Genomic DNA, 26,803 nt, shown 5'->3' with positions numbered 1-26,803 from the left:
CCATTGTCTCTCAGTTTAATTGTAATGTTTCTGTAATGCCCTCATACGTTTGATGACAGTCGATGATGCACTTGAGTAACTTTTATTACCATGTTCCATAACAGAACGCACATTCATTCAAGAGCTGCCATGCCATCGGCTCCAATACAGGCACTTCACACATTCTTGGGAAGTTTAGCCATCATTCAAGCCGCAAAGTTCCTTACTATGTGATGAGATCACAACAGCCAATCATTGGTGCTGCGCAGAGTTACAGACTTTACACGTGCTTGCTAAAAATGTTATGTTTATGTACATTCACACTCATCCGTGTCGTAGCAGTCAGCAAAGGTGGGATCTTTTGGTTAAATAAAAAGTCCAACAAGTACTTTTTCCTAAATACCATTAGAGGTTAATGAAATGTGGAAAAATCATGTGACCCGCACTGTGTGGGCGGGGCTCATAGCGTTACGTCACTTTCCAGAATCCCCCTTCAAGTCATCAACGACGAGACGAGACGAGAGACCCAGAGCAACGACACGCTGTATTTATAATCTTGTCTACGCCACTGTCTGAGATTCGCTCTCCCTTTTTTTTTAAATACCAAGCCGAATTTCAAGTCAATACAGTACAGGTGAGTCTGTTTGTTTTTCCGTCGGATGATGAGAAGCGCTACTTACACCCACCCTGCCTTGGTTTGGCTAACGGTAAATGCTAGCTGCTGTGCTTGTGCGTCACTGTTTAGGGACAAAGAAAGACATGCGATTTTTTGCAGTCTGTTACCCTTGCAACATTGCCACAAAATCACATTGAAGGTCATCTATTGAATATGCAAGAAAAAAATCGTCAGTCGGTAATTATTTAGTAATATGCAGCAGTAAGATGTCGTAATTTGTTATCATATGACGGGACTGTGCTTCTTCCGCATGACGTGACTCAAACCTTAATAAACCTTAAACACATTTATTGTCATTTGGTTGATATGATCATATTGTAGCCATGTATGTACGCAGGAGGCTATTTCACCGCAATGTTGTCTGCTCCGTGTACTTGACATCAAGTGTATATCTTTTAAATAAGTGTGAAATAGTTTGTGAACTAGCGCGACTGACCCCGTTAGTGGACAGTCTTAAAAAGGTTGGGTTGCTTTTTGAGAATTACAATCATAACTTGCGTGCCCATTTTTACACCCCTCACCCGTTTTCCCCACCAAATCTCTAAGAAGGCCTCAGTTTTGAAACGACCCACAGTATGTTTGGATTTACAGACTGTAATCCTCTTTTACCTTTTTTTCTTATAGTGAAACAGTAATTCCAAACCTTCTCTGTCACTAGTTTTAATGTTGCCACCCCCCAATCTAATCTGTTTTGTTTTCATAGAGCCTAAAAAGTTATCAAGAGGATTGTTTGTCCGACAAAGCAGGTTGAGAGACAAATACTGCACGGTGATCAATCAAAATGTTGTTGGGCATTTTAGTTCTTGGATCAATTGCACTGCCGTGCTGTATGTATAGCCCATAGAATGCATTACGCACAAACTCTACCGCAATGGTTAAAGGAACAAGAAGCCTTTCTAACATAAGGAAAACAACCTTTGCCAGTTGGCTTTCTGCCATTAAAGTAACAGCAGCTACATCCTTTGAAATTCTGATCCCTGAGAATTGTGGGATAAATATGTGTGCATATGTTTAAAAGTCCTTGCAGCATATTAAAAAAAAAAATGTCTGTGTTTTTTTTTTGTTACCATTACCCAAAAGAATTAAAACACCAAAAAATAAATTTGCTTTCACACCCCTTTGTAGGCCTTTAATGTAATACATAGAGTATAATTAATTAATCACTGAGTAAATACCCTTCCTCATATGGACCATAGTGTGACATTCTAGCGCTAGGATGTTGTGCCAGAATTAAAAAAAAGCAGTGCTGTCGACATTATCCGTGACCAAGACACACAAACATCTCTTCTCATGCAGGGCAGTTGGAGTTGTGTCTCTAAATGCAAATCGAAACTTAATGTGAGACGGTTACACATTCCTTTCTCATTGTAGCACAGAAGTTGAGATTCTCTGACGACCACTCACAGGACATCATGTCAACCACAACCAACTTTTTGTACATAAATGTTCTGCGCAAGTGGATTAATAAACACCAGCCGTGGCCCAAAACTATTTGTGATCAAGCACATTTTGATAAATACCACATGTCTTCCAAGTTGGGCGGACATCTTCTGAGAGACAGATGTAGATACTACCATGTAATGACATACACAAAGTCAAGGACATCGTTTAGTATGCATAAGAACAATACTATTCAGGTTAAATATGTATTTGTGTATATAGTATAGTATATGCATTATGTCATCACTAAAGGCTCCTAAAATGCATTTCCCCCCCATGCTACTTCCTGTATGTTGTTTGTGCACTTGTTCATAATGGAGGTGGATCTCAAGTGGGCAAACATAACATAGCTCATGGAAAGTAAACAGTGCACAGTCTTCAAACAGGGCCTCTGTCTGCCAATACAATGGAGTACTGTGTAAGAGGACAAAAGTGAGTCGTGTCTGTAAGGGATAAATCTCACACTGTTGTGTTTGTGGTTGAAACGATGGACTTTTTATAAGGACGGGAGGACTCAATGCTTTTGCGGTTTATGGGGTGTCAAAAGTTATTAAGGAGGTTGTAAGCAGGTATACTATTTATGACACAGCCGTAGAGATATTTTCAGGCAGGGTGGAAGGGTGGTTAATAAGGGATCATTGTTATATAATAACGCTCGCTTGCTTGTACATAAGCCATGTACATTACATTAGGCTGCATTTACGCTACATTGTTAAAAGAGACACTAGAAATGGATGTGAAAATCTCACTCTTACTTTGTTTGCCTGTTCACTACAGAAAAGATCATGTTACATCTTGTGATTATGATGCTTTCTTTGATGGTGAGCAATTTGTGACGCTTCCTTTTTTTGCTGACCTTTGAAAGCTCCTGTAAACCTATCATCCAAACAATATTTTACTTGTTGTGGATCACAAATTAATTCGGGGAATAGTGATGATCCACTTCCAGTGTCGAAACTTGACCAAAACGTTAAAATACTCCTAACTCGTGTTTTTGTGTCATTTGTTGTACTGCGTTCTGACTGATATTGTTATATAGTGCAGGTCAGCATGCATGAAGGCCTGTCATTGTGGTTTTTCAGACCACTAAATCGACCGTGTTACCAGCACTTCTCATGGCCTTTACAAGTTTTTCAAAGTTCTAAAGAAATCTTTTCAGATTATCAAAGCCCAGTTAGACAAAAACAATGATCATGGTTTTCAGATTGTAGTTAAACTTGTTGAATTGTTGCATAGTCCACATGTGATCACAGCAGTGATTGTGAAAGATAACAGGTTTTTATTGAGGAATAAGATTTTGAATTTTTTTTTAAAAACTGTCAGCAGAGCAGCATTAATGCCATCATTCCTTCTCTGACACTGAAAATATTTTTGTTTTTAGTCTTGCTCGACATGCCTCATCCTGCCCTGTTGTACTGTGTGTAATGTCAGTCAGCTGGCTTTCAGTTCCTCTTTTCGACAGTTTATGTCGATGCTTTTTTTATGTTACGCTTCTTTGTTTAGTTGTTTGAATGCCAGCGTTTGCACTCTGATTTGGTTTAGTTGATATCATTTTTATCAAAGGCAATTTCTATTGATATCGATCACATCTCAATTGCGATACATATTGATATCGAATTATAGCCCTACCCGTATCTTAGGCTAACCTCATATTTATAGCTACAGCTCATCAATCTTTTAGTTTATGTAATCCTGCACTTTGACTTAGGTCATATAACTATATTGCAATGCAGTTCACTGATTTTTTTATTTTTTTTTCCCAACGGAAAATGATCACCCAATTGGTTTATAGGTGAAAAACATGTATAGGATAATTAAGTGAAGCCAGTCAACGTTTAAAAACAAAAAAATCCCCATTGTTGATTAAATACATAAAATACTCACCTGAATTTGAGTTTGGCTCGAATCATCCACCAAGGTTGCATCAGTTCTTTGCTCAAAACATTACCGTACATTTATGATCCAAGACGGCATTTTGCCTGATGTCAGCTGAGATATAGAACATGGGAAAAGGGATAAGCTATCTGTCTCTGTTTATTAATATAACATAGCAACAATTGGCTTTTTGGTAACTGATAATTGGCTGTCATTTAGTTTGCAACTGCGCACATTTAGACATCAGGCAGCATGTCTTTGTTTCTTACTGTAGATTGTAGTGTTACAATGTCACAGTATCATTACGTTGTTCCTACCCTCATCTTGTTAACATCTAAGACCCAGTAAATATTTACATCTGCCTTGTTTGTGTGTGACCTGTCCTGTATTTTCCCCATGCAGGATGTCTCTGTACCCATCTCTCGAGGACCTAAAGGTTGACAAGGTGATGAAGGTAAGCTGTGCAGTCTCATTTTACCATGTTGTGTGTGTCTGTGACCTGAATTACACGGAATATTTTTTTATTCTAAAGTGTGACAAAAGGGTCGTTCCAGCAAACGGATCAGTGTCATGCGCTGTGCTAGTTGTGCAATGCTATGCAATGCTAATGTGAATCTTCTGTTGCAGACACGTGATTGAAGCCAATAATGCACACTCAAGCCTTTTTAATAATGTACCACTTGTTTGTTTGGTGTTTTTAAGAGGTCCTCGCAGTGTTCCTCTTATCCAACATGTCTACGCTCTCGCTCCCTTAATGACAACCATGCGATGACTTTTTACCATAATGCAATCTCTACAAACTTTTTAGCTACAGTTTTAATAGGAGAGTACATCCTCCTGTATCAACACTAGCCAAACACTCAATGAAAACCGGTTCTATTTGTGTTGCGTGCTACTAACCTGTCAATCAAATACACTTTGACGATTTGCATTGTCGTTAGTTCACTTTGTTTTCTAAAGGGCAAAGACTTGATGACCGGATCCAGACTCTGTTCTAATCAACTAAATAATGATAACTAGGTCTTCACTGATTTGTGAATTTACATTTACAAACTCACATGCTTAAATATTTTTGTTTAAAATTATTAGATTTTATTTTGTGGCTGAATTCAGAGGTCTTGTCAGTGTACGTGCTTAGATGCAAGTAGTGTTGTAAGGTCAGTTTGAAATTATATTTTAGTGTTATTTTGGGAGCATGGTTTGGTTTATTTTTAGGGTTTAAACAATTTCATTGTTTTTTCTGGATGGTTGAACTCTAATCGGGCACAATTTCTACAACTTTTAAAACCCCTGACCAATTTGCAATTTGCTGATGTTGTGAAAGTACCCTGAATGCACCATGTTGATTTGTGCAGCAAGTGTATTCCATAAAGGTGACTGCTTCCTCTGATTCCCGCTCAGGCCCAGGCCCAGTTCGCCCAGACCACCACCAACGCTACCATGCCAGCCATCACTGAGGGAAGTGACCAGCCGCAGCTTGGCACGGCTGGGATGCCTTCATCCTGTAAGTTTTGTGCACAATAAATCTCGTTTTTAATTTAAATTTGAGAACACAGTGCAACCTTCAAATCTAAACAGCCTTAAAATAGGTTTCTACGAAGTTCGACACTTATTATTATTATTTTATTTTAATACATTCCGTGACCTGGTCTTGCACTTGTTCCACTCATTCTCGTGAGTCTTGTGAGCATGGAGTCTTTTGTTTGTAACCTCTGCTAGCTCTGAGGCACCTTGGAGACGTCCCCTGGTGCTGTGTGCTGAGCTGGGGCATGATTGAAGAAGAAGAGGGTGGGCCATTTGGGAAGAAGACGTGCACAAAGAGGCTTGCTGGGGGTGTAGAAGCGAGTTTGAGGAAGGTTAGGAGGGGCTCGTTTCCCCATTTGCAAAGAGGAAGTGTTAGGTTCAGATTCAGCAAAAGGATCAGCAGACAAAACCAGTGAGACAGAATGTTGATCTTTTCTCGCGAGGAGTGCATCCAGACTTACAGCAATCCAAAATACACTAAAGGTCTTGTTTACACTCCTCTCTTTTTATTCAGGAATGCCCTACCTACAATGTGAGACAAGCGCCTGATAGGTGGGGGGGAAAACGTGGGCTTTGTCTCATGAGAGAAGAAACGAGATTCTATGTGAAACTAGAAGTCGCAGACAGGATCCCATGAGAAACGAAAAGTGTGCAAGGATAAAATGTTATGGGAAACAAAATAGTCATGTGAAAAGAGTGCATAGACAAAATGACATGTGCAGACATCAACAACTTTCTTGGATTGTAGAGGGTCAGGGAGCTCCAGACAGCATCGTTTGACTTGTTGTGGACTGGGTGATGTCTGCAAGAAGAAACAGCAAGCATTCTGCGCAATAACTTTATTAATATGTACTCATTAGGGAACGCATGATAACATATATATACAATTTATCTAACAGGAAGCGAAAGCAAGAATAAAGTCACTGTATTATCATCAACCAGCACAGCTTTGTGTATCGGAACAAATCCTTGTTCCAATAAACAACAACTTAAAACATTATTCGGCCAAGTTCACTCTTCTATTTTGCCCAGGTGTGCTGTCTGTCTTTAAGTCCATTCTTGAGAAAAAATGAGCATCAAACAACAACCTCTGGTGCTCCTTTGAGAACCACAGCAAAATTATTATGTGCACATCTTATTCTGATGATGAGAGAACATGCTGATCACAAGCGCATACTAAGAGCTTTATTTCAGGCCAGTGTGGGAGTGCAGCCTGAATCATCATCAGTTTTTCAGCAGATGCATTTTTACCAGCCAATCATCAAATGAAAGAACGTGAAACAAAAGATTTACTTCAAGAAAGACATGATTGCAATTTGTGGCAATATTTTGGAAATTAATTGGAAATGTGGAATGATGTTGCAGTGCTTTTTGAGTAAGGCAATGTAGTTTGAGGAGGAAATGAAATGCAAATGTGCCCCAATCATGAAAATACAAGCGTTGTCTTTTACATTTATGACTGATAAAATCTAATAATCAAAGAAATCTATGTATTTGTATTGAGACACACTTTTTGAACATTCATGTTTGTTTTGACCCTTGCAGCCTTGTACCCAAATCTGGAGGAGCTGGGAGAGTACATGGGCCTGAGCCTCAACAGCGATGAGGTGCAGAGGAACTTGGCCTTGTTGCCTGCTGCCAATAATGTAAGTGTGGGCCATGTTTCGCCTGTATTAAAACTCAACTTAACATTAAGGCCATTCTTACTTTACATGGATAAACGCTGTGCCAAAATGGCAGGATCTTAGATAACGTTTTAAACCAACATCACAATGACCAATGCTGTCAAGATGGAAGTTAAGCAATGTGTCCACTATTTCCTGGCAAACATCTTGCCTGACATGCACATGACAGTATTTCCAGTTGTTTTTTCAGTTTGGTGTGAAGAAGGATTGTTTTGACAATGTCCAACTTTTCAAACAGGTTCCCAACTTTACCATTGGCTTAAGTAATGCGAAGGTTCTCTGTTTTTCTATGCAATTTATTAGTTTAAACAGAAACAGTAATGTCCTCAGTTTATCACAGCAAATACATTTTTGGGGGAGACCTACCACAGGCTTGGAGCAGTGCCGGAGAATGTATTTTCACTCCATTGGGTGTGTGTGTCTGCGTGCTTGTGTGTGTGTGTGTCTTGTGAGTTGCTTTCACAATACCCATGCACAGTCTGTGCTCTCTTACATTGGCATATCTAATGCTAGCAGTTAATGTAAAACCCCTTTGACAATAATAGGAAATTAGCATCAAGTTCTGGGAGTGGGATTTCTTAAAATAACTCAAATTCACTCCCAAACGCTGTAGGGCCACTTATACAGACAGGCAATATCACAATAATAGAAGGCATACATTTTTCCTAATCTGTGAAAAGTGAGTTTTATTAATAAAGCTCAATTGCCACTCTACACTTTTTAACTTAATGCGACTTTGCACTTCTAGCATGGGATCACTAAGAGGCCAAGGCATGCACAGCAGGAACAGCCAGTATTTATTTTTAGTTATTGTTTTTTTTTAATGGTATTATTTTTAATAATACAGTATATATATCATTATTTCACTTTGTTATTACATTATGTTCTGGGTGTTCTTTGAATTTATATTTGTTGTTTATATTGTTTGTCAATATTGACATTTTGAAATTAATGTATAATTGATTTTATTAATTGTGGTTTCAATATCAACCAATTAAAAATAATTTCTCTTATCCTTCCTCTCCCGACACCCGCTTTATTTCCATCTCCTCTTTCTCACCCCCTCTGCAGCAAGTGGCAGTGCCCTCCTACTCAGGTGTCGGTGGGATGGTGTGTCCTGTGACAGGGTCAGATGTTGGCATCAGGAGGGCTGAGGTTCGCCAAGGGCTGAGGGAAATTATTCTCTGCAAAGACCAGGACGGCAAGGTCGGACTTCGCCTCAGGGCAATTGACAACGTGAGTCAGCATTGGTAACTCTTTGATGGCCATTGTAAGCTGTGTTGCATTCATGTTGCATGTTTCAATATATTTGTACCAAGGTGTTTTTATAAGATTAAGCTTAAATGGTCGAGGGACCCCAGAGCCTTATTATTATTAGAAAAGGAACCACATTTTTTTGCATCATAAATGTCACACAAGCTCGAAGGCTCAAAGTGATCCCATCATCCAGTTTACTTGCTCTTACTGTTATTTGCACTGCTCTCGCTTCATTTTAGGGAGTGTTTATCCAGCTGGTGCAGGCCAATTCCCCTGCCGCCTTGGCTGGACTGCGCTTTGGTGACCAAGTTCTGCAGGTTAACGGCCAGAACTGTGCCGGGTGGAGTGTTGATAAGGCCCACAAGGCCTTGAAGGCTGCAGCAGAGACCCGCATTGAACTTGTTGTCCGGGACAGGTGAGACCCACTTCTTCAAAGCAGGATTGCTTCAGCACCCATCACCCCTCCGGAGTTCCCTCACTGTAGACTATAATAAATTCACTAGTTTAGCAGAATGCGGAGATATGTTGACTCAGTGTTGGACATGCTAATACCATTCCCAGACACACAAAGCTATGTGAACAGGATTATGAAAATCAAGTTTTTAGCTGGTTCTTGCTAAATTCTATTTTCATTTGTACGCTGGCTCCCTCTGCTGGCTGATTGAAACCCCATTTGTGTTTGTCTCGTTAGGCCATTTCAGCGCACAGTCACCATGCACAAAGATAGCTCAGGCCACGTGGGCTTCATCTACAAGTCTGGTAAAATCACATCATTGGTCAAGGATGGCTCTGCAGCCCGCAATGGCCTCCTGACTGACCATTACATCTGTGAGATCAACGGACAGAACGTTATCGGACTCAAGGTGGGTCGCACAATTACATTCACCAGCCTCTTCATCCAATTTGTTTGATAGCGTTCACCACTAATGACATGCAGGAATATGACCACGGTGTTGATAATAAGTGCCAAAAAATGCTTCAGTGGTGGATGTACATTTTTAAAAGCTAGCATGTGTGATATTTCCAGGATTCCCAGATTAAGGATATTTTGAACACGTGCCCAACCGCCATGACCATCACCATCATGCCCAAGTTCATCTACGAACACATGATTAAGAGGTAAGATGCCAATTGAAGCCATTCCAAACTTTGATTTGCAAAAAGCTGAACATAAAAAATTGCTTTGTCCTACTTGTGTTATATACGTAAAAGTTACTGAGATCCGCCTTTACATTAGTGATGCAATGGTGTTTTTTTCAACTTTGTCCCGAAGCTTCGTTAGAAAGTTTTCACAATTTTCCAGATTTACCAACTAAGCAGCCATTTTGTTCTTTTTGCCTCCAGGATGTCCACCAGCCTTCTGAAGTCGGCCATGGATCACTCCATCCCAGAGGTGTGAAGTTCAGGAGCGGGACCCCTAGATATCCGCCTTCTCTCTTTTCCTCCCATCCTTTGTCTGTCTATTTCTGCCTCTTGTATCATCAGCGCCTTCATTTATCGACATAATCTCACAATGCCTTGGTTATAGCTTTCAGTAATCTTAAAGGTCATTATATTTCAATTGTTTTGTTTACAGTTTTCCTCTGCTGACACTTGTAGTTATTTTTTTAATCAAAGATTTACATTGTCCTTGTAGACCAAAACGAAACAAGTGTTATTTTATTGGTTCGAGTTTTTTTCCAACCATGCAAACTTCTGAGTCCAGAGCTTCCTCCTGGCGATGGAGACGATCGTTTATTTCTTTCACCTTGTCGTCCAAGATGCTGTAAACAGTCAGCAACCTGAGCCCCACCGACCGTGCGCACCCGGGGATGTGTGCTCACTTAACCTTATCCAGTGTAGGCGTTCTTATTTGGTCAGTACAGCCAGTCGATTTCAGCGTTATATGTTTTTTTTAACGGTATGACATTTTATCTGGGGGGGGGGGGGTAGCATTGACATTGACTGTGCTTGCATGGATAACAAGAACTGGAACGTGGTTTATTGGAACTGCATTTGGCAATATTAGGAATGATTGCTTAACTCGAAATAAAATCTATCAGTTGTCTTATGCTGCATTATGGGACAGCTTGGAAGCAAAGAATATCCTACTTGGAATCCCAGTGGACACTTAGTAAACAAATAAATTAGCTTACTTCTTAGAGACTACATTATAATAGATTTTCCTGGATCCTAGTTGATATGCCAACAACTCTTTGTTTTTTTACATTTGACAAAATTACTTAAAACAGAGATAGCAGTAGCAATATTCGTACATTTAGACCAGTTTACATTGATATCTACTATAACTAATAATGCAGATACCTACAACTTAATCTCTGAATTATCAAATCAAAACTCCATCTTAATTTTGCACCATTCCCAATTTTTTTAAATATAACATTAGGCACAGTGTGTTTTGATTTTAGTGGCATTTGTGCCAGCAGATATTCAGATGCCCCAATCGTCACTTCTCAATGTTGTCCATGGAATCATAGCCACTGAGACGAGAGCCTCTCTTTGTTTGCTGCCTGGATAAGCAAATAGTCAAAGATGAAAATGGCCGCAGCTTCCAGCATGTTAGCAAACTATAATCGGGATCATAGTGCATCATGGCATTGGCGAGCAGGATACCATCATTTCAAGGGGGACTGGAGTAGTTTTTGTCAGGGGCCGGGTATGTTTTGGGCGGACCCACTAAGTGCACTTTCCACCACCTATTCTTTTTTTTTTTTTTTTTTTTTAATAGAGGTTGTCTTTCCTTTTTCCCCCATTTCAAAAGCTGTTTGTTTTGTCGTTGTTGAAATTATTGTGTGTGGTGCCTCTTGTCAACAAATCTACCCTCGAAATAATCCCTTCAAGAGCTGCTCAAATTCGATGCTGAAAATCAACCTTTTGAATTGATAAATGGGTACAAAACCTGCTCGTGTCCCTCCCCTGTTGTCTTTTTCCAAACTGAAGAGCACAGTGAAATCAGGCAATTCTTTTTCACTTCTGTCAAGTTGCTCCATTTTGGGTGCATGTATTCTTTTGCCTTTTCTGGGTATGCAATCTGATAAAAATCCTTCATATTCTGTAAAAAAAAGTTTATATTTGAATGTAACCAAGATAATACTATTGTAAAACAAATAAACTGTCTTTCTGTTCACATTCTCTCAGTAGTTGTGTTCTGTACACAAACATTGAGGAAAAAAATAAAAAAACAATAGTAGTTGACGAGCAGGGGCGCAACTTGAATGACTTAGCCCCCCCACCACCACCCCTGAATCAGAATGATTAGACACAAGAATTTCCTCCATGCTGTTTTAATATCTTGGAGCTTTTAGTCTTCAATGTGAGTGTCGCTTATTCATTTGTTTTGTATGACTGTACACACTATTGCAACTCAAATAATCTTAGGTTATACATGTTTCCAATTTACAGCATGTCCCTAAGCAAGGCCATTATATGTCCTCAGTGGTATGATGTGAAAAGAACTACAGTACATTCATACAGGTACACATACGTATAAACACAGCATCAGACAAAGATGAACAGATAAAATGACAGTAGACATTTATAACATTGACAACAACACAAACGCTTCTCAAATCTGTCTTCCCAAGAAATAAATAATATAGAGGCGAATGACACTAGAGGGAGGCCAGATACATTGTGGGACAGAAAATAGCTAAAAGTCACTCTGAAGTGTGAGGATATTGGAAAGGATTGTAGCAGATTTTGCCACAAGACCAACTAAGTATGAAAATACAGAATTAAAAAAATATGTTTTATTTCCCTATCTCTCTCTTTTAACCATAAGGGAATAAAATAAATTCCTTTCAAGAGCATGATTAACAGAGGCAATGTAACCAACTACCCCAAACTTGAACCTCAAATTTGAAAGGAATTGCATGATTTAATTGTTTTGAATGATTGAAATCCGTACGAGGCACATTGTAACTTGCAAAGCAGAAACCAGAGAATATCATTTTAAAATAAAAATATATAATAAAAAATATGATGAGCAGAAGCAATTGATCAATTCATCAAACACATTGAATCTGTGTACCAACAAGACTTTTTGTACACACTAGAGTCGACCACATGAAAAGTAGCGACTGGCGCAAAAAATAAAATCAACTTTAATATTTTAACACATGTAGACAAAATTTGGAGAACCCCTCTGTTAATTAGAGAAAAACCCATAGTTGTCACAGAAATAAATTGATTCTGACAATGAATGAATGAATAAGTGAATAAATAAATAAATAAATAAATAAATAAATAAATAAATATCTCTCTGACACATCAAATTATAAACTTATTCATATATTCCTCCAATTTTTTTTTTTTAAATTTTGCTGAACACATAAGTCAACAATTTATTGAAATTTTTATTTTTGTTGATTTAACAATTTATGTTTCAGTCAACATTTATGCAATTAAAACCATTACAAGTTTAATATTGATGCGACGTTTTTATGCCTATTTTGTCTTTCCTGGAGTTGCACAGGCAAATATTATTTTAAGTCAAATCAAAATTTTAAAAACAGATCTTATGTTTTTGTAATTGTAATTGCAAACTCTCAAAAACGGTACTTTTGTCAATTTAACTCAATTGACATCTAGTAATCAATGTCAAATTGCACTGAATAATTATAACATAAATAAATAGAATAAATAACTGTCACACTTTCTTCTTCAATTCAATTCGCTGTTGTTCAGTCTGATGTGCACGTGGACAAAGATACTACATACATGAGGACAGAGGAAATGTCACAACCCCTCAGCGTATGTCTCCTTGAACTGATGATGATTCATTCAACTTTGAGGTTCATTTCTAGAACAGATACGTTTCATTTCAAATGACAGGTTGATGACATTTAATGACCACTCTCCCAGCTCTCAAGTTCCCTGGAGAGGTCATTAAGCAGTCTTCAGGGCATCTCCACTCAGTTATTCATTAATGACCAACAGCACTGAAATGACGAATGACGATCACGATTGTCCCTGTCTTGCACAATATTACATAGCCACAGCTTCTTTTCCACTATTGTTATACTATATCAGCATTCCAAAATGTAAACTGTATGGACAAAAGAACTGGGACACATGGCCATACCTATAGGACATAATAAGCTATGACAAATATTAAATTGTATATTAACGAGTTCCATATGCATACCGGACAACTACAGTAATTCAAGTAATTGCTTACAATTCATAAAGTGAACAATAGTGCAAATCAAAACGGAAAGAAACTCATGTTGCTTATTCCGTCTCCAAATTACATTTGACAGGGTGTAAGACTGTTCTTGTTTTTGTTGACATGTTTATCATTTGGCTTTTGAGGCTCCCCCTTAAACCCCTTTACATATTTACATTGTTGCAAAATAAACACTTTGACACCCAAAACCTTCTGACCTTTGGTGGTTAAACAACTCTGTCTTCAAATTTAGAATGCCAAAATAGATGAGATTGAGCAAGCTCATTTTCTACTTTGTATTTTTCGAGCATTTTTTGTGTGCAATGTAAAACCTTTCATGAGAGTATCAGGAATGGTTAGCCAAAAGGAAAAATGGCTGTCATTTGCACCAATAAATAGACAAAGGTAAGACTTGTTACATAAACACTTGGTTGTATTTGTGTTTATTATAAGTTTTACCATTCACACAAGTTACTAATATAACTTCTTTTTTGCACTGATGCTGTCTGACAATTTCAAACCTGAACAAATGGATTGTGTTCCACCTCCGAGGGACCTCTGTCTACAAGTGCAATGGTTATTTTTATTCTATGTCTACTAGTACAATGCATAGCAGAAGAAACTTGTTCTTAAGTGGAGGGTATATGACAGTTGAACAAGACAACAGGACTTTGAGATCTGTACAGCAGAGTGTTCCACAGTAGGAGACAAATTAAGCCAGTGTGTGATGTGCCAGCTCGCTAGTATCTACATTTAGTAACTTGTTGGTGAGGGAAAGGGTTGTGATATGAAAGTGCAAGTTTGGTTTGGAATGGAAGCATATGGGCACTCTGCCTGACTGGTGACAAGTTCTGGATGTTCCCCGTCTCTCACCAAAAGTCATCTTGGCTAGATTCCGGCTGACTTGTGACTCTGATGAGCAGAGAAAATGGATGGATGAATGAAAGCATTTGGGTTGGAAGGCTTAAATAAAAATATATATGTACAGAATTGGACACTTGGAGTTTGAGGGTGCTAACAAAAGACACAAAAGATTGGATACTGACAGCCCATTTATGATACCTGAAATGGAATTGTTAAGAACTTTAAGCACAAGAGAGACATGAGATTTTGAGTTTGACTCAATGAATGGATTTTAGTTTGTCTACAGGAGACAATACAGGTCCTTGAACATACACCAAAGAGTATTTTGTGTACATATCCAACAAAGTGCTAGTTCCAGTCATCGGTGAGTCTGCAATGTTGAGCAAGCAACAAACCTTGAAAGTTTTCCCTGCATTTGAAAAACGAAACAATCAGCATTAAACATCCAATTATTGATCATTCAGTTTAATCAGCACATTCAGCTCCTTGCTCCAGACCAGTGCTTGGGACAACCCAGTCACTTCACTTAATGCACATAAGCTCTTTCCGAAGTTATCCTTCAAGGCGGGGGATGTTCATGATATGTTACCGGACCTTCTCTAATTAAAAGCCGTATGGTGATGGTTGAACATCCTAATGGAGGGAATTTAGAAGAAACTACGCTCACATCTGAGATCCACCAAGGTCCCCCCCGCCCGCGGGGTAATGCCTTAACCCCCCACCCCTGCGCAGCGAGTGCAAAGCCACAGTGCAGCAGCCTCTCAGCAGTGACCCAAAGTGGTATATGGGCTGCCCGTCTCGAACCGGACCCCGGCACAGCCACGCCACTGTCGGCACCACGGGGATCGCCACCGCCAGCAGATCCACTAGGAAGTGACGACTCCAGTAGCTTTTCTGTATCGGCCCGGAACACGAGGCGGAGTCTGCCTCCTCTTCTGCTGAAGCACTGCCCTGATCGCCTTGCTCTTCGGTTTCGGGCTCCTCATCATCCTCGCTGTCGTGCATTTCCAAAACAATGCCAACACCAGCCCCCTGCTCGTGGGGAACAACTCGTTTTGGCTGGGAGGTGTGAGGTTGCTCTTCACCTTGTGGGGCTTCTGGGCTACATGGGCTTAGTCCTGGTGTTTCTGTCTGAATTAGGCCATCTGCTTCCCGGATGCGATTGCTGTTGGCTGTTTCCAGGGATTTCCCAAACGGTCTGTCCTCTACAATCCAAAGGCCTTCCTTTCTCTCTGCTGAACTGCACAGTGCTACGTCCTTTGATTGTTCCTGTACTTCACCCTGATTATCCACTGCAGCAGGTTCTTCCTCTGTATCTTCCTTCATGCCCTCCTTCCCTTCACATGAAGGACTCTCCATGGAACAGGCCACAGTGGCAGAACGCGGAATGGAATTAACCCGTGGCAATTTGGAGGTCGGAATCGGCTCTGTGGCCGCACTCCTGACAGTTGATCTGGTTAGAGAAGTGGTGGTGGTGATGGAGTCTATATCTTCCTCTCCTTCATCGGACATCCACGTGGAAGTAGGGCTGCAGGCCTGGGATCTGAAGGTACGTTGTTCAGCAATGGTATCCAAGTCTGATGGGCAACCTGATGTCGCTGGGATGGGACAGCTCTCGGTCTGAATGCCCGCCTCGCGTAGGGGATGTAGGTACAGGTGGTGTGACAAGCAGGGATGGCTCATGCAGCCGCCTCCACCTAAACCGCAACGAAATGTTGACTGGCGTTCGCCCAGCTTCTCATAGGTGGCCGAGTGCGGCATCGTGTGGGGCACCGACAGGTTGTGAGGGAAAGAATGAGGTAAGGTTTGGGAGTATGTGTGAGGTAAAGAGTTGGGTGTGGCGCGGGAAAAGGTTTGTGCGTAGGAGTTGAGCAATGAAGCAGTTTCCTCCGAGAGGAAGGCGGCCTCTAGGAGCAAGTCAGCCCGGCTCGGGACACTGTTGCTGTCCCCACAGCATACAAATCCACTATCCTGAGTGCCATCAGCTGAAAGACCAGGAAAATCGGCGCTGTTGCCATTTCGGTTTGCCGCTTGATCACTCAGTTTGGTGTAGGTGGAGCTACGGGTCAGAGAACGAGCTGGCGATGCATCACAAGAACAAGAGCCTCTTCCTCCTATTGCTGGTTTTGGTATTCCGCCTGGACTTTCCCCAGACACTGACGCTGGCGCCGAACCCCCGACACGGGTCCGACGGCCTGCTATGGCTTCCCCATCCTTGGCTAATCCCACCTGAGCTAATTCCATGTTGAGCAGCAGGTTCTCGAGCTTGTGGTTTTGAGTGTTGATGTCTTGAAAGTACTTTTGGACCCCGATGTCACCGCTGAATCCCCCAGCATCGCTCAACCTGTCGCGGACCGTATCTACGGCCTGTTTAAGTTGCTGGATCTCCAGTCGCGCCTCCTTCAGGGCCAGTTGAGCCTCCACGCGGTGGCACTCCTCCTCCACCCAGTCCTCCTGCATTTTGTAAAGCTTTTCTCTCAACTCATCTATCTCTGTGTCCCTAAGAAGGTAAATGGAAAAAAAGTCATCACAGAAGTAAGGAAGTAAAATGAAATTAGAGGGTAACCGTAAAAAAGAAGAATTTGGGATAGTTTCCCAATGCTAACCTGTCCTGCAGTGTGTTGATGGTTTCTTTTAGCCTGGCCCGCAAGTGCCGGATACACACCTCTTTCTGCTGCAGAGGTGTGAGGTACTGTTCTGGTGGCGGGGGCCGAATACCATGGTTGTCTGTACACGAGATGTACTTTTGGTGACGTCTATGGGACACAAAATGATGGAAAACAAACGTGATATATTTTCAAAATCTTTTTTGGGTTATGGGGTTTGAACTCTTGAGTCTGAAACCTGTGTAGATGTTGTATATAAATAATAAACATCTCTGGTGAGTATAATGTAGTTTATTACTACATAGTTTTGTTGTTGTGTAATTGATGAATAATTGTTGTGAAATGCTGTATTGTATTGGAAAGGTTTGGACTGGTTTGGAGTTGATGTAGAGGTATTGGAAGATAAAGGTTTAACCCTTATATACATACTACGTGGGTAAAAACTAGTACAGTTGAGAGTGTGGGTTTGTATGTAGTCCGTACAACAAAACATCTTCTTACCCTTTGGTCGGGCTGCAGTCGCTGCCTTTACAAGAGCCAGAGTTGCTGCTGCTACTGAGGGAGGCATTACCATGAGGATCTCTGTTACTGGGGCCTGCAGGAGACCGCCTGGTTCCAAATAGAAAAGGAGAAAAGCAGGTTATAACACCTTCCAGACAACCCTGTGAAGGTCACCTGTGAGCTGTTTGAGAAAAATAAAATGTGCCAAATAACAAATAAGAGTTGGTGCCAAATACACAAAAACACACACAAAAGCTCAGTGTTGCCACAAAACCACATTTGTGAACTACAGTAGAAACAAATCCATTGGGATGGGTTTGTGTTATGAAAAAGCCAAAATGTACTGAAATGGGATACGAACAAAAAGCAGACAAGATCACTCTTTGGAATACACTGGACACTCGGTTTTCAAACACAAAGTTGTATTTTTCCATAAGGACTATAAATAAACAGTACTGAATTAGTTCCAGGGGTTGAACTTCCGGCATCCTAAAAGATAGTACACCGCAGTTAATGGTTTTGTTCGTGTAAAACAAAGTCAAATAAAAATTAACTATTTTTTTTCTATTTAGTTTCTCCTAAGTTTTTACTTTTCAATCATTTTCTAAGACAGCAGTTCTTTCGTCTTTCTGAGGGTCCACTGTAGTCTAGAAACTCAATATGCAATGGGTTGCAAATGAAGGTGACAAACAGATCAGACGGCATACGAGGCTATGGTAACACCTTCCACTTGTGTTTCACACAATGTAACAGCACAATGAATCATTCACACAGCATGATGTGTCATATCATTCCCATGCTGCAGAGTGTGGACCACAGAGAAAAGGCTCTGGACAGACCGGGAGCGAGGGGTAGAGGGGGAGTTTGTTGGACGGCTATGTCGCTCCGGGGACTTGGTGGAAGCATGGCCTTTTGCGCTGGATGCATAGCCTTTAGTCGGACGCATTGACACCATGTAACCTGTCTCCATGGGAACGTAGTCTAGCTCTATCAACCTGCAATAGTCAAACCTGACACACCAGGCAGAGATGACAAGGTGTTAGGTCTCACAGGACACTGGACCACATGATGTGCATCTTCAAGAACACAACCATTCATTTGGGCTATGTCCACAAATACACGAGTATTTCACTAAAAGCCTCATTACAGATTTGCAGTCTAAAATGTTGTGAAAAGATATTTGCAGGCATAACAAAGCAGTGCTGTAGGTTGCAGCAAAGGTTTACAAAGTATTTTCTGCTGCAGCTCTGTAGAATCTGGAGGTTCCATTTATACCCAATTTAAGTGGACTGTAAAGCTTACACTGACAATAAATGATATGCAATTATTTTCAAAGTGATTTCTTGATTGGTTTCTTCCATAGCCTGTGTTTTATAGCTAACTCATTTCAGTTAGCTAGCAAACCAACCTTCCAACACCTGTGCCACCTGGAGCAGTTCATCTTACTTGACTTAGTCTGACTATCCTATCAAAGGACAGGAAAAAAATGATGTCATTGTTGGCCTGAATTTGAATTTTACTTGGTTAAGGGAACAGTCCCTCTGCTAATATAATTTAAGATACATCAGACAGCACTAACTATTCAGAAGGCCCTGAGCCTTAGGTTTAATTTTGATGCAAAAATCTAACATACACGTACTGAAAGCAGTGTAACCAAAAGAAATGTAAATTAAGAAAATAGACTGTTGGGAAAAAAGGTTACTAACATTTGATGTGACAAATTTTACAGTTTAGGTTGTAAATGAAGGTAATTTCTTGTAATGGTGTTAAAAAGCCTACAGAGGAGGTCTTGCTGGCTATGACTGCTCATCACTGCTTGATACTCTATACAGCAACATTACAAAACATGTCTCACAAAGGAAATGAGCCTGCTCGGTAAAATGTATGCTTTAAAAACGACAATTGTTTTGGTGGACATGGCCTAAGAGGCTAAATATCAAGATGCACTCAAACGTTGAGTGCATCCACGAGAGGCGGTTTCTAAAAGCTTTGTAAGAGCAAAGAGGCCTCATCTAACCGCCAGGACGTCAATGTCAAGTTTGCAGCCACACTCAACATCCTGCATCGACAAGCGATGTTGAGCATGTTCAGAGAGCAACGTTGACAGAAGCAGGCATGCAAAAAATAAATAAATAACTAGTAGAGGCAACATTACTTAGTGAAGTGAATAAAAAAAAAATAATACGAGTTTCGTTCTAATATTTTCAGGAAATACTTTACACATGCCTTAACATGCGCACATACATTTTGGTGACAGTTGATCAAGAGTTTTGGAATCAGCCACATTGGAAGCTTATGCTGTGCGTATATTTTTCTCTCTTTCGCCAAGAAAGAACATGAAACCTGATTTGGAATTATTTCAACTGTGATGTTGTTTGCAACTTATGCATGGTTTAGAACCATTATTCTAAACAGATTGCATCCTGGCTAGCAAACTAAAAGATGCATCATTAGTGTACTGCACATTACATTATCGTCTTTTTCCCCTCTCATACTACTTGACAGCATGTTTATGTATTAATTTTTCATGACCAAGTGAACCGGCTGCTCATTTGATTTTACACAATTGATATTTGAGGAAATTCCAATGTAGCCATGTTTAATAATTTACAGTTGTTGCATTGTAATACTTTTTAAAAAATTGGCTTTACCTGTATTGAGAAAGCATATGAATAATTTTGGACATAATATTGGCAAGCGTTAATAGCAATCCCAAAGCTAACATGCAAAGAGACACATTACAGGTCATTTGGTGACTCACCGACTGTGAGCAGATTTACTGAGCAACTTTTGGAACCAGTGATCACCAGCAGTGGCGTATTTAAATGGAAATAAAATGTTCTAAAGGAATCGGTTTGTGAGACAAAAGTATAATAACAATGTTCCTTTGCACAACACATACAGCTGAGGAGAGCTGGCGGGAACACACTTTCTAGTATAAAGATTCACACGCACAAAGAAAATGACTCAAACAATTGCACTTTAAGAAATATGAGGCAGTAATTAATCAGTTTAATTGATGGACTGAATTTGTGTTAAAATATAAACTTTTTTTTAAATAAATTTTAATAGAAGCCATCTCTGATTCAAATTTTCTGTTGACCAGTGCAATTTTTATATTGGTTAATTTGGAACATTTTAATAACCTTTAAACATTGAATATGTTACAGAAAGAGTAGGAATAATTTGGGGCATTCTGTTCAACTTTTATTGTTAAAAATGTAAAAAAAAACAAAAACAATTTGCATTTTTTAAAATTAATAAAAATAAATGAATTCATTTCACTTCATATTTACAATTACTTGGCACTTGGAGGTATTTTCCAGCAAAAAGATACCTATTCAACTAAGAAAAATTTATTTTAGGGCAGGACAGGGATGATCTGGGCTAGGGAAAGTAATGAAAAAAAAATCTTTATAATTTATATTCATTATAGAGCTGTGATATAAAGTGGTCTTGTAGTAATTTCCTTTGTGTGTGACTTCTGAATTGCATTCATCCTTTCTGTATTGCTTCTGGTATTTTAAATTGACTTCAGAATTCTACAGAGCAAAATCATTCTGCAAAATCGCCATTGCTCACCGGTGATCACAGTTTTGTCTTTCAAGCACAAAACAGCTGTTTTACGAATAGTGCAGGGGGCCGTTAATCACAAGCATCATCAATATGCTTGAGCATTACAGTGCAGATCTACCTTGTGCAGATCAACCGTGAGTGGCTCAAGGTTTCCCTCATCGTAGTTCTTGCAGAACTTCACTCGGAGGATGAGTATCATAGTAGTGTCATATTTTGTTGGTCCAGAATGTCATTTGAGTTTTTACATATTAGACACTAATAATTCAGACTCTTAGAAAAAATAAACTGCATCCAATCAGTACAGTCTGAGGGGGGAAACCCTGGTCCTAGATCAGCGTGGGAGCAAAAACAGCATTGTAGCACGTGCTGTTTTTGTGAATGTTGTTGTTTTCGTGGTTACAAGGCATGCCAAAGCTGCAACAGCTATGGTGCATGCTCTTTGATAGGGGAACCAAGGTGTTTCTCACGCAGGGGGGGCCGGCACCGGAATGGCTACCGGTGCCGTGACAACCGGTGCGGCCGACCCCGACCCAGACTCCGGCCTGGGGACCGGGACGGGCGAGGAGGCCAATATTTGCTGCAAGCGACGTTTGGGCTGCAGTGCCTTCAGAGGGTTGAATCTGGGAGAGGAGAGACGAGAAACAGGGGGACACCAAAGCCACGTTGTTGAGCCATCTGGAGATGCTTGTTGCCATGGCAACACCACCACGACTCCTGCATTGTTGTAACGGCTGCTCTACACAGCCTGTTTGCACCTGGAGCCACATGCCTTGTAGACAAACGTGTAACTATGAGTAGAGTGTCATGTATAGAAATGCACTCGGTAATACATAAACTGTGTAAATTAAAAGTAACAATAAAATGTAGATGCAAAACTGTGTGTAAACTAGTTCATTTGAATGGAATCTTTTCTTCTCATTTTCAACTTAATCTTAATAGTTAAATGAAAATGTAAAACATCAAATTGTTTTGTTCTCTGTATGTATTTCTTATTTTACTAATATTTTCAGGTCATGATAAGCAATGGCTGAAGGAAAAACAAAATCATAAACAATCTTTTGCTTTTTGCTGGTCAGCAGGTGCGAGGTGTCTGACCACCAGGCAGATTTTAAACTTGTCATCACATTATCTAAGCCACAGCTGACACATTGAGAATGGACAGAAACATATCAAGTTAGACAAACTGCTGACTCAATTGAAGAAAACTGAGAGAGGGCTGAGTCAGTTTTGTGGCTGACCGGCTCATGAAACACATTTAATTAAAGGTTGTTCATTCTTGTAATATTAATGAATAGGTGAATAATGCATTAAAATAATGTTTAGGTTGCCAGAAATGTCTTTTGTACAGTATTCACACCTGGCAAATGTTGTCATGGCGATGTTTTTAAAATAAAAATATGTGAAAATAAAAAAAAAATATATATACATATAGTATATGACTGTGAATATATTGCAGCCCCGATGTTTCCCCAAGTACAAAACGATTAAAATATGAACGTAAAAATGTTGTAATTATGTGAGCTCATTAAGAACTGCATCGGTAACCTTTTGTCTGTTGCAGACCTACCGGCGGGAGCTCGATGCAGACCTCCGACTGGCTGGAGCAGGGGCTGACATGAGGCCAGGCAGTCTTCCAGCTTCTGCTATTCTCACTGTCTTCTTATCAGCTGGCTGACGAGCCTTGTTGAAAAGAGGAAAAAGATGTAAAAGAAATTCCGGAGTGATGGTTCGCATATGTTTGAATTTTGGACACACACACACTGTTGCAATCATCTCCGGAGGTCTTGAAATACCGAGTCAAGTCAACACTCCCGTCCCAAAAACCGCACCCAATAACATGAGCGCCAACGTTAGCACAAGATGAGAGGTGTCCTAGGTGGTCCAGTACTATTCGTACACGATACAAGTGTCAGGAATGAGTGGAGCCAGGTGACCAAATGCAGCTTGAACTAGGATTTATTGAAGGGAAAGGGAGTTGGAAGAGAGGATAAGGGGAACAAACTAACAGAACCAGCAAACTGACATAACTTAACGGACCGACCGACAGACTGGCTGACCAAAACAGAACTGGCAAAGACAGGAACCAAACGCAACAAGAACTACATCAGACGCAAACAATCCGACAGGGAGTGACACGCAATGAACTGTGACAGATCTTGACAACAGAATTGCTATGGCCCAGCGTTCTGGCCAACATCTGCTTCCTTGAGCACCAACAGAAAATTGTTATATAATATAATAATAAAATCTAATATCTTTCATTTTGTGACCAAATAATCAGAAGAGTCCGTATAAGTGTGCCCCAACAGTTGCACAAAAAGTCTATGTAAAATATACCCAAAATATGGAAACAATTTTTGGACACGGATCTGTTTTAAAGTCTTACAAGAGCATCCCATGCCTCACTAGACCTTATTCCAAGATAATGCCACAAATTCAAGGTACCACTTTAATAGAATAGGCTGATTGCAGCACTGCATCTCTCTACATCTAATCAGACTGAAACATGATGAGTCATTCCACACAGACTGCACAGTCAGCTTCACTCTTTGTTTGTGCGACTATGGCTCATTTGCATGAAACGGAACCCCCCTGCCAAAAAAACAACAAAACAAAAGGTGAATGGTTTCAACCAGAATTTTAAAAAGTGAATATTAAGTGTGCTCAAAGTCTTGAAATGTGTATTATCAACAATTAATGCCTGACCTTTTATTAAGTCACCTAGAAACACACAATATTTTGCATTTAAAAACTGAAATTGCTATTTTGATTATTAATACACAGCATCACCAGTCACCCACTGAAGCACTTTGCTTAGATCTTTTATGTAACATGACTAACATGTCTAACAAAGTCATTGAGACATGCTATAAAGTGAATAATGAGGTTGGCTGTGCACTGTCCTCTATCTGGTGCAGCCAATATGATCACACTATTAAGTAGTGAATCCCAGAAATAGCTTGTGGGCGGATACTGCACGTGTATCTGTTTTCCTTCATCTGTCATCATTCAGTGAGATGCTACATTCATCTTTCCAAGATAAATAGTAGCGTTACAACTACTGAGGAGGGAGTCCCGTTTCTAAACAGAAACAAGACGGGTTTTTCAACTGCTTCAGTTATATGGATGTCACATTTAAATGCTATTACTTCACTTGCACCCACCAAGGAGTTTATGGTTATGTTTTTTTGACTTGGCAACGTGGATGGTATTGAAAACAAGTAATGATGCTTCAGAGCACTTACAATGCATCTAATATTGTTCTGATGGCCTCTTTGAGACTCCTTACAGCCACTGAAGTGTATTTTGCATGATAATTGGGGATTTTGATTGAATGCTCGATGTCAATAAATGAGAATACTGTAGAATAACACTGGTGTGTTAAAATAGATCTTATTAAATAGACAGCAGCAGGAATAAAAGAATATTGAAATTTCTTGAATCTTGGTGATTTTCACATTTTTGCCACAAATCAATACTATTGTCACACATAGAAAAAGAAACAAGCGGCCTTCTGTTGCATCGTCATCATAAGTCATGTCTATGCTGCTCACAGACACTAGGGGGCATATTTTTATAGCATCTGGGTATTGTTATGATATGTTTTGATGTATTAAACAGCAATGTTTTTCTCTCCTTAAGTTATTTTGCCTCCACAAAATCATCTCGTGCCTTCAAATCACGATGTGTACTCACTTCTTAATGTTTGGGGGTAAAAAAAAAAAAAAGCTGGTGTCATCCGTCAGGTGTGTCCCCACTGGCAGAAATGCTGCAAGGTCAAACTGCTGCGCCAGGAAATCTGTCACGACTCCAGGGCCCGCTATCATGGACGCCACTAATACGGTTGTGCACCGTGCATGCCTCTTTACCAACCTTACATTTGTATAATGGCGTGGCTGACAGCACACGCTGCAAGGAGGGTGAGCTCCTAGCCGACATGCATAACAGCGAAGCAGCATCTCCCTTTCAAAATAAACTGACAGTGCCGTCGAGTGCCTTCCAAAACAAGACATGCAGCTTGTGGACATTTAAGCCGTGTCCTTGATGCACGCACACGCACACACAATCCATTCATACAGCATCCACCGGCGGCTTCCAATGATAAAACCATGCATCGGGCTTCTTACCAGCTGACTCCCCCTTTTGCGTATGTTGCGTTAGTCCTCCCTAGGCTTCGGGAGCTCCATTTTGGGGGAGATGTTTTCCCGTGGCCGAGAGCTCTGCGGGATGCAGAGGGGATGTTGGCACAGGAGGAGGGGGAGGAGGTGCGCTCTTAAGGGGGAGAGGGGCGGAGGCAAGAGGTGTGCACTGGATTGATGCATGCACACACTACTCAAGCGGATTGTGGATAGAGAGTGAGACTTCTGCGTCATGTTACGTCACATTATTTAAAGGAAAATGAGACTAAAATGGTGCAAGATGATTTTCATATCACAGCATATTGTATCATTTCTGATTAGTCTTTCATTGTTTAATAATTGCTGTGAGTTCATTTATTTTAATTTGTCTGGTATTACTTTCGTTTGGTCATGTTTTGCATATGACATGTTGATTTTGTTGAGGTGAGGATTTGGGTGAGGATATTCATGACACAAAGTTCAATGCAGTCATTAATCAGTGAATAAATGCGGTGACGTTATTAACTATCAAGACCATTCATAAAGTATCCACAAAGCATTTTAAATACGCAGCAACTTTGTATGTGCCGTTGACTAGCGGACACATTGAAGTGTTGCAGAAAACGTTTGAAAACAAATGCAAAGCGTACTATTGACCAACAGATGTCACTCATGAATCATTTTTCGCAAACGCTCGACTGCACGACCAACAGTAATAATAAAAAATATAATAATAATAATAATAATAATAATAATAATAATAATAATAATAATAATAATAATAATAATAATAATAATAATAATAATACAACCGTTTTCCCAAAATTTAAATTGCATAAAAACTGGTGGAGCTGCTGCTGTGGACTATACAGACACATTTATCCTATGTGTAATCCTCACAAATATAAAAGCCAAAGGTGAGCTGGAGTTATTTGTACTAAAATTAAGATAATTAGAATTTCTAAAAATGGTGGCCAGGTGGCTGGTTAGCACACCCGCCTCACAGTCAGGAGGGTACGGGTTTGATTTCACCTCGGGCCCTCCCTGTGTGGAGTTTGCATGTTCTCCCCTGGCCCGCGTGGGTTTTCTCCAGGCACTCCGGTCTCCTCCCACATCCCCAAAACATGCCTGGTAGGCCGATTGAGCACTTCAAATTGTCCCTCGGTGGGAGTGTGAATGGTTGCTCATCTCTGTGTGCCTTGCGATTGGCTGGCAACCAGTTCAGGGTGTCCCCTGCCTACTGCCCGATGACTGCTGGGACAGGCTCCAGCACGCACGCGACCCCTGTGGGGACAAGCGGTATTTAAAATGGATGGATGGAAAAATGGTGGCACTCTGCCCTAATGGTAAGACTGCCTCACAATTATTATACTATGTTCAGGCCTCTGTGATTCCAACCTCTACATCTTCGAAGCCTGGAGTAGCGGATCAGATCAGTGCACCTCACATTGCATGGAATTGCCCCCCGAAAAGACTGTGTGAGACTCATCAATCGAAGAGCTGGGCTTGGCCACTTCAAAATCAACATATGTCAA

At 40.3% G+C, this 26,803-nt stretch overlaps 2 protein-coding genes across 6 annotated transcripts; one reads left to right on the top strand and one right to left on the bottom strand.

Annotated features, from left to right (window-relative positions):
* Positions 1 to 443: 443 nt before the first annotated feature.
* Positions 444 to 11,563, top strand: sdcbp2 (syndecan binding protein (syntenin) 2). The gene is made up of 9 exons (XM_049755954.1): positions 444 to 613; positions 4,373 to 4,424; positions 5,372 to 5,474; positions 7,040 to 7,140; positions 8,251 to 8,415; positions 8,676 to 8,851; positions 9,128 to 9,299; positions 9,464 to 9,555; positions 9,781 to 11,563. The coding sequence occupies exons 2-9, from the start codon at positions 4,374 to 4,376 to the stop codon at positions 9,833 to 9,835; spliced, it is 915 nt and encodes a 304-aa protein (XP_049611911.1). The 5' UTR covers positions 444 to 613; position 4,373; the 3' UTR covers positions 9,836 to 11,563.
* Positions 11,136 to 25,492, bottom strand: snphb (syntaphilin b). Of its 5 annotated transcripts, none has more exons than XM_049755945.2 (7): positions 25,278 to 25,492; positions 22,718 to 22,830; positions 21,618 to 21,770; positions 18,414 to 18,584; positions 17,575 to 17,682; positions 17,074 to 17,223; positions 11,136 to 16,967 (listed from the first exon to the last, which is right to left on the bottom strand). In XM_049755945.2, exons 2-7 carry the CDS (start codon positions 22,765 to 22,767, stop codon positions 15,131 to 15,133), a joined length of 2,469 nt encoding a protein of 822 aa, XP_049611902.1. In that variant the 5' UTR covers positions 22,768 to 22,830; positions 25,278 to 25,492; the 3' UTR covers positions 11,136 to 15,130. The 5 variants fall into 5 exon arrangements, with proteins under 5 accessions (XP_049611902.1, XP_049611903.1, XP_049611904.1 ...); XM_049755946.2 differs by lacking the exon at positions 25,278 to 25,492 and adding an exon at positions 24,847 to 25,176; XM_049755947.2 differs by lacking the exon at positions 21,618 to 21,770.
* Between the last annotated feature and the right edge of the window lie 1,311 nt (positions 25,493 to 26,803).

The sequence above is a fragment of the Syngnathus scovelli genome, chromosome 2, assembly GCF_024217435.2.
Source record: "Syngnathus scovelli strain Florida chromosome 2, RoL_Ssco_1.2, whole genome shotgun sequence".
Taxonomy (NCBI): Eukaryota; Metazoa; Chordata; class Actinopteri; order Syngnathiformes; family Syngnathidae; genus Syngnathus; species Syngnathus scovelli.
Note: the sequence above shows the minus strand (reverse complement) of the source record. Positions and strands in the feature narration are given on the sequence as shown.

Bases quoted from the DNA above. Each gene is read 5' to 3' on its own strand.
- sdcbp2 (XM_049755954.1), top strand. From the start codon at position 4,374: ATGTCTCTGTACCCATCTCTCGAGGACCTAAAGGTTGACAAGGTGATG. The intron at 5,475-7,039 runs GTAAGTTTTGTG...TGACCCTTGCAG, and splicing joins GGCTGGGATGCCTTCATCCT to CCTTGTACCCAAATCTGGAG. The intron at 9,300-9,463 runs GTGGGTCGCACA...TGATATTTCCAG, and splicing joins AGAACGTTATCGGACTCAAG to GATTCCCAGATTAAGGATAT.
- snphb (XM_049755945.2), bottom strand. From the start codon at position 22,767: ATGTCAGCCCCTGCTCCAGCCAGTCGGAGGTCTGCATCGAGCTCCCGC. The intron at 17,224-17,574 runs GTAAGAAGATGT...TGTGTCCCATAG, and splicing joins GACTGCAGCCCGACCAAAGG to ACGTCACCAAAAGTACATCT. The intron at 16,968-17,073 runs GTTAGCATTGGG...TTACCTTCTTAG, and splicing joins ATCAACACACTGCAGGACAG to GGACACAGAGATAGATGAGT.